The following is an 11,348-nucleotide window of genomic DNA, read 5'->3' on the forward strand; positions in this document are numbered from 1 at the left end:
CCATCTTACCTTTTGTAGATCTACGACATCTCCTTTCCTCTCACAAGCTTCCGGTCTCCGGAACGCGATTGGTGGACTTTGACGTGACGTGATTTACGCAGGCAAACATGGCGGCATTAGAGCAGTGGATGCTTGTTGCCTTGTGAAATTTACGAGGTAAATATTATCTGCAGCTAAGATTTTGTTGCGTGGAACCCAAATAGGCGTCACTTTGATGCGATTAACTTTTCCCAGCGGCTTTGGCGAATCGCAATGCCGTTAATGCTTAAAAAAGTGTTAAAACCGTTTCAAACGAGTGGCTAGTTCTGAGTTGAAGACCACGTTGAGCTAATTTTCAATGTGTTTCAATGGCTGTGCTTCTTTTCTATTGCTCAGGTTCAATATAAATGCTGCCATCAGTAATGACATGTTGAGACACTGAACAGTTTGGGGTTCTAGTCTCACGTCATCAGAAATGGCAAACGTTCAAACGCCACACGAGAAGGTGGTCAAATCCCATGTGGAGCAGAATCCTCCCCAAACCTCCCAGACGTCTAAAAGCAGCTACTGCATTTTGTGTCGCAGCTGGTATTTGAAGCATGTAAGTGGCTCTTAATTCACCGAAGCATCTGGATTCTCAGTAGAGATGAATAACATGCAGTTTCTTTATAGATAATTTGTAATCTTGATAATATGTCTCTAACTACAGGAAGCACACGAGCATATGCACAGCATGCTGCATCACAGAGAGCTGGAGTCAGTGTTGGGCAAGTGAGTACTGTGTATAATTTGAGAAATGTGTGTTTATCACTGCTGATGACAAACACTTTTCATTCAGTCAGACATACAGTGCAGTGCAAGAGTCTTGAAACACCTCTCTTTTCTTTATACGCTGCCTCGGAGAAGCCAAAACCTTTTGCAGTTTTTCAAGTAGCCTTGAACAATATTGAATTCTATTCAATTTTATTTATATAGCGCCAAATCACGTTAAGGTGCTTTATATTGTAAGAAAGAAAACTCTGAAATTCAAACAATCCCCTTTGAGCAAGAATTTGGTGACAGTGGGAAGGAAAAAAAACTCCCTTTTAACAGGCAAAAGGAGGGGCAGCCATCTGCCACGAACACTTGGGGGGTCATAAGAGAAAGTATGGAAGAAACTTACACTTTTCAACACTTGAACACAAGAAATAACACTTTTCTATTAGCAGTGGTCACAAAAGACATTATTTATTCCTATCTCTTTAGTTGAATCTATGAAAGTGACAAAGTTTCACTGACATATAACAGTATTTTTAATTCTGACAGTACATGTTGTACCCTTTCTTGAACAGAGATTCCTTTCATGACTGTCAGGCATGCAAAGCTTCCTCCATGGGTTTAAATGAGTATGCCCAGCACATCTCGACCGTTCAGCACAAAGCCAAGTTGAAGAGCTTGATGTCCAAAAATGTGAAGCCCCTGTCTCTGTTTAAGACTCTCAGCACAGAGTCCATAACCCGGATCAAGGAGAGAAACAAGGCACTAAAAAGAGAGAAGTAAGTTTTTCACCTGTTTTTAATAAAACGATTGGAATCTCTCCATGTTATAATATGTTGTTGATGGAAACGACTGCCTTTTTTTTTTTTCTCCCGTTGTAGGAAGAAGGTAACAAAAAAAGAAAGAAAGAAACTGAAGCAGGTGGCTGGTCAGAGGCGTGCTCATTTGTCAAAGGGAACCATCAAAACAAAGACTGGTGCATCCAGAGTGGAAAAGCATAGACAGTCAAAACAGGTGCAGCTGGAGCAAAGGCAGAATGATGAGCACAAAGGCAGGAGCAATGGTGTCGTCCAGAACAAGGAGAACAAAGTATCCAGTAAGCAAAGACCTCCTCACAATGCAGAATCAAGCCTTCATTGTCAAAGCAGGAGACTGGCTCCTATGTCTGGAGAGCCCGAAGGTCGAAGCTGGCATAACGCTTCAGTCAACAATCAGCCCTGCCGAGTCAAACTTGTGACCTCCCAAATGGAAAGATTTGTCAAGACTCAAGGGGGTGCCACCGACCTCTGGCACCAGATGGCAGGACCTTCTGTGAGCCAGTACAACTATCACAGCAGGAAGTATAATGGTGCAACAAACACAGTCTTCACCAGCGACCAGCTCCCTGATATTGGAGCCATCATTTTTGATCGGAGCCAAGCTGCGACTACAGGGCAGGAAAGTGAACGCCGCTCAGCTCAACCTGCACCGGCCAACAGTGCAGCTCCTATACGAGAAGTTGATGTCACTGCCATGCTGAAGCAAATCAGAAGAGCGCTGGGCGTGAGGGAGCCATGCAGAGCAGACCGAGAAGCCCGGAGACAGAAGAGTGAGGCCGGCGTTCAGGTGGCTGATCCCGTGACCTCACAACAAAGCAGAACTGAGGCAGAGCAGCCAGCAGGCACCTCCGCTCCAACTGAAAAAGCTCAGGACTGTGAAAAGAGCTCAGGAGGTGCAGACAGACTGCCAAACAACGGGAATAATGCATTTCAGGTGGCCACCAACGGCCTGACTTCACCTAAAAGATGTACTGAAAAGACCGCTTCATCTGAGCCCGACTCAAACAAACCTAAGGTTCGAATTGCTCACAAAGCAGGCCAAGCTCATGGGGAGAAGGAGGCTGGATGTAAATCAACTACAAACACGTTGCTTAGCTTTTCGGGGGCCAGGAGTAATCAGAACTGGACTGCGGGGCATGAGGAGGTGAAAAGGAAGGCAAAAGGCACGCAGAGGTGAGGAAATCGCCATCCAATGAGGTGTTTCGTTGTATTTGTGCTTTCCCTGTTTGGAGTTGATATTTCTTTATGCTATTTGTTGTCACTGTTTAAACTTTCAGGTTTGGAATTGAGTTGTCGAATCGTCCGACTCACCAAGACAGCTCAGTGCGTCCGCAGGACTTTGACCTGCCGCTGTCCGAAGGCTTCCACTGGGAGTCGTTTCCAGACTCTGTTTCGGTGCCACACTCGACTGCACCCCCTCCATTCCGAGACACTGCTGATACTGAGCGTGACACAGGGACACAGTCAGACTCTCAGGTTCAGGAAGCTTCAGGGCAGCCGGCTGCAGCTCAGGATCCTGGCAGCAGCCAGACAGCTGCACAAATACAGATGAAAGTGGAGCCAAACTTTGAGGATTTTAATTCAGATTTAAGGGGCATCACTAGTGCCAGCAAGAGGAAACACACCACGGTGACGGTGATTAGTACTGCATGCTGTGACGCATTTCCGAAACATCCAGTTTGCAGATGCATTTCAGTGGTGATTTGATATGTTTTTGCAGGTTGACGGTCATTCTGACAAGGAGCCAAGTGGGAAAAAGAAGAAAACAAAGTCAAACAAAGGTGATTCTGATGATTAGTAAGATTTTTTTTAGGTAACAAACCTTTTTATATGCAATGAAATATAAGAAACTGGAACAAACATTGTCACATTTGACCTCTGACCTCTCCTTCAAGGCCAATTGATTAAGCTTAAGGTCAAAGTGACAATCATGCTATATTTAAAACGATGTTTCTTGCTGCCATTGTTTGTATTGACATCATATTGGGAATGATATATGGGGATTCTAAATATCACGTTAACCTTCTACCTCAATCTGCTTTCAAACGTTCATAAACTGTCTTATCCTTAAAACTATTCTTAAATTCTGAGGCAGCTTAAGATAATGTAGCAGTTTTTTGAGGGGGGGGGTCAAACATTCGTCAGTCATTCCCACTTTTTTTTTTCCTCCACTTGCAGATCAGGAACAAATGGACCAGCTGTTGGCGGTGTCACTGCGTGAGGAAGAGTTGAGCCACTCATTGCAGAATTTGGACAAGTCTCTGGTCCAGGCTCGTAATGCCCTGCAAACTGCATATGCAGAAGTCCAGAGACTTTTGCTACTGCGACAGCAGGTAATGAAGAAATGTCCAATAAATAAATGTTTGACCTCAAAGGAGCCATTCATAAGTTTGGGTCTTTCTGCTGTTTTAGTTCACTTCTGAGGTCAACAGCCTAAGAGCCAAGCGCATTGAGATCCTGCAGGGAATGCAAGGTACGGTAGATGTACACTGGCAGTGAAAACTTGAACTCAGAATGGTTCCGTGGGCAACAAATGCTTTTCTCTCGTCTTTCTTAATCTCTTCCAGAAGGGTACTCAGGAACATCGTCATCAGCGGGAGCTGCCAGTGTTCGATCTCCCTCCATTCCTCCTTCGAGCCTGTTACCTGGCTCCTCAACAACTCAGCAATCAGCTTCCACAGCTCCAGCATTATCCATCACCCCACCTCTTCCAGCTCCGCTCGTTTTAACAGTGAAGCAAGAAATGTGCCATCGGTCCACAGTTGGACAAGCCAGCCACTTGTCCACAACAGTGCCCAGTAAAACCGATGCTGCTCAGGTCCCTCTGAACCAACCCGTATCTTTGTTTCCCTCCCTGCTGCTCCCACAAACACACTTAGCAGCTCCCTTAACTGCTGCTGCTGCCATCTCTGCCAATCAGTCCAACGCAGAGTGCTCCACATCTGCAAATATACTTCTTTCTCTTGAATCATCTGCCAGGCAGCAGCAGCAAGAAACAAGAGCGGGATTACAGGACTGTGCAAAGACAAAGATGGTGGCCAAAGAACCAGAGCCAGCCGGTGGTAATCCCGAAAGAGAAAAACAGCAACCTGTGGCAGATGACAAGGGGAACGAGAGCGACGATTCTGTTGAAATGATCGATCGCTCCAACATGGAGGTCATAGCCGTCGATGAATCGGACTGTGAGGACTCCCTTGGAAAAGATTTAAAAGTTCCGGCGCAGCCACAGGAGCCGCCTCACTCTGTGAATGCTGAGTTCAGCTCTGCAAGCACACAAACATATCAACAAAGTCAGGACGACGGGTGAGGTTCACGCTTTGGATCGTTTCAGGATTCCAATCCTGAACTTTACAGGAAAACTGATCCATTTCTCTCATCCCTTCAGTGAAATTAAGCCGTCAGCTTTGGAAGCGAAAGATGCCAACACGCCTGCAGGTGAGTAATCTCTGCTGTTTGTCAGCAATGATAAAACACTGCCTTTTTTGAGCTAAAATTTACCATGAAAATTTCAAATATGTATTATGTTTTTTCGATTCTTAAAAAAAAGAAATAAATAAATCTAGTCGCTGTTATTTCAGCATCCGTTGATGATGAGGAGCCATCCTTGGGAGAGTTTCTAAATCACAGCGGCCCCGTGAACAGCCTTCAAGTCCACAATGGCGTCCTGTACACATGCTCGGGGGACAACACGGCTCGGGCCTACAGTCTAGTGGTATGTTCTTGGCACTTCAAAATTTTGTCCAGTTTTATCTCTAGTGCATTTTTTTCAATTTGAGTCTCTGAACTGGACTTCTGAAGTATCTTTGTGGCATTGGTGCAGTTTTTAATGAAATGAGCTGACAGTTAACCACGAGCAGGGGTTAAAGTGGGATTTGGCAGGCATTGATACACGCTGGGTGTAGAATTACTAACTCTACCAGCTGAATTCAGTAAGATGTAAGCAGATATTATGTAAGATATTTGGCTAATTTCCAGTTCCTATTTGCTAAAATTTCACTTGCAGTTCCCACCTGTGAAAATAATCACTCATCTTCTTGTTCTTCTCTTTCTCACATCTTTCTTCGTCATCAGTGTCGCACATTGTTTTTTCTCTCTGTAGGAAACGCAGCAGATTCAGTGTGACAAACTGTGCAGAAACCTTGCAGACATGCTCCTCTTTAGTAGGCAGCTATAAGCTTAACTACAGCAACCTCAGCTTGACGTGTGCACCATGAATGCATCACAGGGGTGAGACGTGGTGTGTTCAAGGTGTAAATGAGCCGTGGGACATTATTTTCTTATCACTGAAGTATCTCCAGGCCATCACCAGAAGCAACACCAGGCTGCAGCGTGTGAACTCATATCAATATGCATTAACCTGACTGCCAGATTTAGTTGCCCATTAGCTGAATGTTCTGGAATGCCGTCTTTCCAAACTTTTCTGGTCCACTGTAGCCCTGACTATGGACAGCATAGCAGATTGTAAATGGGAATAAGAGGTTGCTGGCAGTTGATTGGAGAAATTGGTCGTAAACTTGCAGTTGTGCCATTTAATGTGGTGGTTTCAGGTCCAAGCCACTGTTTCTGATCTGCATTGCACTTTTACAAGCTTTACTACCACTCTGTGGTTAGTTAGCCAGTGTTTGCAGACAAGCATTTTTCATGCAAATGGATGGAAACTGCTAGCGACCAAATCGATCACAATGAGGTTTTTGGTACAGCACCCTCTTTGAGAGGGATTTTAATCAGACAAAAGCGACTGAATGTCACTGTTTTGTCTTTAAAGAAATGTATGTCTCTTTTCTCTATTATTAACATCTATATTTTGTCTTCTGTATCCAGACCAAGGAGTGCTTAACAATATTTGACGGTCACACAAATAAAATCAACTGTCTACTGGTGTCATCCATCCCAAATATGCCGACACGCCTCTACACAGGATCCAGCGATCAAACTATCCGCTGTTACAGCATAAAGGTATATAATGTCTTGATAGGACTTAATGTGGTTGGTGTTGGACGTGTTTTTGGAAGTAATAAAGTGCTGCTGTCACAAAGTTGCCCACTGGCTGGTTTTTAGTGTAAAACTCAGGAGTCAGAATGTGTTTGTTGAAGTAAACGTGTGTTTTATTGAGCATTTATTGATTTTGTCTTATAATCGACTGTTTTCTGCAGTCTAAGAAGTGTCTGGAGCAGCTTGCCCTTCCTGACAGAGTGCTGTATTTGCACATAGCCTGGAATATTCTGTATGCTGGGACTGCCAGCGGATCAGTTGCTAGCTATGATGTAAAGGTCAGTGAAATTGGATAATTACATGCCACAGTGTTCATTTAAAAAAAAAAAAAAAAAAATCCCTTCTCTTCTTTCCAACAACATCCTCTTTGATCTTTTTAGATTCTGAAACAGCTGGATGTGTTCGAGTGCCACGGCCCACGAGGCGTGAGCTGCCTGGGCACAGCTCAGGAGGGCGCTCGCCGGCTGCTTCTGGTCGGATCGTATGACAGCACTATCAGCGTGCGCGATGCCAAGAGCGGCCTGCTGCTGCGGTCACTGGAAGGTCACACCAAGACTGTACTTTGTATGAAGGTGGGGAAATTCTACATCCTTTAACAATCTATTTTGTCCATATCCATTTCATGTTAAAAAAAGAACTTTTAGAGAAATTCATCATAATTCTTGCAGATCTCCTCATCTCGCTACTAGATATTCCACCACACTATGAAGCAAATTAGATAGAAAAGGCTGAAACAAGATTAGGCAATAACAGACCACAACAGCTGTTGGCCAGACAGTAAAAATTGTTATAAATGAAAATACAGTACTACATTTTTTTTTGTATTTGAAAATAAATTAAATGTAGGTTGGAAGTCAAAGAATTAAGTTTAGCCCAAAGCTGAAAACAACAAACAACAACAAACTTTATTTATATAGCACATTTATAAACCAATTGTGTACCAAAGTGCTTAACATGCAAGAGGGTAAGATGAAGTAACAGGGAAGGATGAGGGCTATGGCAAGGTACCAAAACATGCTAGCAGGTTGAATGGCATTAAAACACACGAAGGCAAAAGAATTGCATATAAAAGCATAAGAGAAGGCTAAGTGTAGAGGATAAAACAGTCAAAAAAAATTAAAAATGAATTAAAAGCCAAAGATAAGAATAAGCGTTAAGCTAACTATCAAGCAAGTGTTAACTGGTAGAAAAGGCGAGGCTAAATAAGTGGGTTTTTAACCGCGATTTGAAGGAATGGATGGAATCAGACTCGCGTATAGCAATGGGGAAGTTATTCCATAAATCAGGTGCAGCCAAGGCAAACGCGTGGTCACCTCTAGTCTTCAGCCAAGATCTCGGCAGTACCAAGAGTGACTGGGAAGATGATCTTAATGCTCTAGTAGGGGTGTATGATCTAAGTAGCTCAATGAGGTAGCTTGGAGCTATATTGTTAATAATTCGGAAGGTAAGCAGCAGGATTTTGAATTGAATGCGGTACTTAACGGGAAGCCAATGCAGATCAGCAAGGACAGGGGTAATAGAGACACGCCGCCCACTACCAGTAAGGAGATGAGCAGCTGCGGTTATTAAACGGTTATTAAAGTTCTCACAATCAACATCAAGTCTGTATTGACATCAGAGTCAACATTCAGCATGTGGTAAAACTTGATAGTCATAAAATGACAACAGTGAAAATGTTTTGTTTTCTGTATGTGTGGGAGGAAATGGTTGGCTGGTGTTTGGTTTATGACCTGCAGGCAGCACTTCTTGCATCTTGTTGACTTTGGTTGTTGTTGTTGTTTTCAGGTAGTGAATGACCTGGTTTTCAGTGGTTCCAGTGACACATCTGTACATGCCCACAACATCCATGTAAGTGACTTGACTTACTTAAAAAAGATCAATGAAATTATGCTAGCAGGAATTTTCAGTTATTAGTGTTATTTTAAAAAAGTTGAATTCTGTTTTAATGTTTTGTTTTAGTTTTTTAGTTTGGGTGTTTTTAGTCATAAAATGTTGATGTTTTATCACATGAAAGATGCCGACACCAAATCATTTCTGCTAGCATGAGTTTTTTTTTTTTTTAAGCCTGGTTAGCAGTCAACCATAAAAGGCTCATTTTCGTCCGGCAGCCGTGTAAAAACTCAATTTTAAAAAAATGCAATAACTCAAGAAGAAGCTGGTGAAGGATTTTGAAATTAGCACAATTGGTGCATCTACTAAAAATCGCAAAAGAATTTGAATCTCAGGAAGCTCAAGATCAAGGTCAGAGGTACATTTTTTTTTAAACATGAACAGAATAAATCGAGAAAGATGTCACTGAAGATTTTTGAACTGCTACCGTAGAGGCACTACTAAAAGTGTCTGACGACTTCTAATCCTGGTAACCTTGATTTCAAGGTCAGAGGCCAACTTTTGTGAAAATCACTGAGGATTTTTGGATTTATAACATAGGTGCTTCTACTAAGAAGCTGAGGGCTATTACTGTTGGCTGCCGGTATTTTTAGTGTAACTTTAGTAATGTGTGCGAGCCTTGTGCTTTTGGTCAGTGATGTGTGCTTGTTATCGTTTAGTTTTGTTGCCATGTTTTCCTGTCTGCAGACGGGCGAGTTGGTTCGCATCTACAAGGGTCACGGTCATGCTGTCACATCAATTGTCATCTTGGGGAAAGTGATGGTAACAGCCTGTTTGGATAAACTGGTTCGAGTTTATGAGCTACAGGTATTATGACTCTATTTTCTTCCAAATAGAACAGAAAAGAATGCAACAAAGTCGTTTTTGAATGGATGATTAGGTTACTATTTTTTTTATTTTGTAAATGACCGTTGCAAATCCATTTAGACTTTAAATGCTGTGCGGCATTGGTTGATGCTACATATTTGTTCCTGTGCATGTAACTACACAAATTGAGGAACTTCGATTTTTTTTCCCCACCTTTTTGGGTATTTAAAAAAAAATCATTTTTTATAAAAACCTTTGTAATCTGTTTTTAGTTACAGTTATCTGTTGTCTTGTGTGTGTGTGTGTGTGTGTGTGTGTGTGTGTGTGTGTGTGTGCGCGCGTATTTTGCTTTTTGTTTAGTCTCACGACCGGCTGCAGGTATATGGCGGTCACAGTGACATGGTGATGTGCATGGCTGTACATAAAAGTGTGGTACGTGCAATTAAAACCGGTCCAGCTGTATTTTTTTGCTTTCTAAATATAAACTTGCATGGCAGCGGTTCATACAGGAAGGGATGAATAAACACTGCTGACTTGTGTCTCTGTGGTCGATTGCTCCACACACAGATCTACACAGGCTGTTACGATGGCAGTGTTCAAGCTGTAAAGCTCAACTTGATGAAAAACTACCGCTGCTGGGTAAGAACCTGATGTTATAAACTGGAACAGTGACTCCTGCAGCCATGTTCACACAGTGTCTTTTTCTTGAAGATTTTTGTTGTATTTGCTCTCTTTCCAGTGGCAGAATTGCTCTCTGATCTTTGGCATGCAGGATCATTTGCTACAGCACCTTACTAAAGATCACAGCAACCAAAATCTGCAGACGGTCAAATGTCGCTGGAGAGGCTGCAACACTTTTTTTGCCACGCAGCATTCAGTCAGACAGGTAGTGAACAGTTTGTTAGCGTACCTCATTAGCTAGGCTATGTGTTTTCTTCTTGTGGTTCATTCAGAGAGACCAGTTTGTCAGCTTTGTTTGCATTTTGCCGCAGGAGCTTCCTGAACACATGCAGACTCACGTGGAGAACGACAGTAACGTGCAGCCCTGATGGGAATGGTGGTAAAGTGATGCAGCAAGCCAGGGTGGAGTCTCACACGCACTCACATGTTTGTTTCCAGCTTGTCATTTTGGTGGTATTCTGAGATTTCAAAGTCATCAAACTGCAAGTAAAATTCAGAAATTCTCTGAGATTAAAGTTAGAAAATTGAGAGAAATACACGACACGGATTGTGTTTCAGCGAGAATGAGCAGCAGGTGATAGCTTGAGCTGGAAAACATGAGCTTCTAAATCATCTAAATCACTCTGTTGCCTTCTCCTGTAAACGCACAGTGCTAAAAATCACTAGTGTGCTACTGATGGTTATAAAATAAAGCATAATGTGATAACTCATGCATAAACCTGATCAGCATATCTATGCAGAGTTAAGCCACTTGCTTTGTTTCTTCCTCTCATAAATGTGTCAATTAATCTCAGGCGATTTGTATTTTCTCACCGCTTTGTGAGTTAATAATAATAATATTCGGCTTTTTTCCTCTTAAAATATTTTGCATTTTTCTCCTATATTTACCACTTTAATCCCACAAAATTGAACTTCTTTTCCTTGGACGTTTATAACTAGTATTTTCTTGAAGTGCCACTAATCCATTAGATCATTTCATACTTTGTAATTTGGATTTATTTGTTAACTAAAATTGTTTCCTGCTTCTTTTTTTTTTTTCTTCCTGTGAAGACGTTGAGCTGTCATGAATATCATTCATTTGTATGTGAAGCTAATAAACATGCAGCAAATTGAGAAACGTGTCAGAATAACTGTGAAGTAGACTGTACGGTGAACTCCACCAGCTGATGATGTTATGGAAGCTCGTGAAAAAAAAAAAAAAAAAAGTTTGCTCTCCATAAATCAACATTTCAAGTTGTATATCTTGAAATTTCAACTTACTCAGAAGCACCTTAAAATTTTGAGGTATTTAGTAAGCCAAAATTTTGAGATGCGCAACTCAAAGTTTCAACTTTGTCTGGCAATTTTTAAAAACTTATTTATTTATATTTTTCCAGTGGCAGAATTGAGATTCTGTATGATACCCATGAGTTTTCTAGGACACTC

General features: G+C 42.0%; 1 protein-coding gene across 2 annotated transcripts; it reads left to right on the forward strand.

The window, feature by feature from the left end:
• The first annotated feature begins 64 nt into the window (after positions 1 to 64).
• On the forward strand, positions 65 to 11,040 carry znf106b (zinc finger protein 106b). 2 transcript variants are annotated; one of them, XM_084954280.1, is made up of 21 exons: positions 65 to 156; positions 376 to 580; positions 689 to 750; positions 1,311 to 1,514; positions 1,617 to 2,726; positions 2,831 to 3,188; positions 3,274 to 3,334; positions 3,732 to 3,886; positions 3,966 to 4,026; positions 4,121 to 4,856; positions 4,939 to 4,988; positions 5,132 to 5,265; positions 6,375 to 6,509; positions 6,707 to 6,823; positions 6,926 to 7,117; positions 8,331 to 8,393; positions 9,123 to 9,242; positions 9,603 to 9,674; positions 9,810 to 9,881; positions 9,982 to 10,128; positions 10,235 to 11,040. In XM_084954280.1, the coding sequence occupies exons 2-21, from the start codon at positions 455 to 457 to the stop codon at positions 10,289 to 10,291; spliced, it is 4,032 nt and encodes a 1,343-aa protein (XP_084810406.1). In that variant the 5' UTR covers positions 65 to 156; positions 376 to 454; the 3' UTR covers positions 10,292 to 11,040. The 2 variants fall into 2 exon arrangements, with proteins under 2 accessions (XP_084810406.1, XP_084810407.1); XM_084954281.1 differs by having other exon boundaries at positions 2,831 to 3,182.
• Positions 11,041 to 11,348: the final 308 nt, after the last annotated feature.

Source organism: Perissodus microlepis, chromosome 15, assembly GCF_051167445.1.
Source record: "Perissodus microlepis isolate ML-2025 ecotype Zambia chromosome 15, ASM5116744v1, whole genome shotgun sequence".
Taxonomy (NCBI): domain Eukaryota; kingdom Metazoa; phylum Chordata; class Actinopteri; order Cichliformes; family Cichlidae; genus Perissodus; species Perissodus microlepis.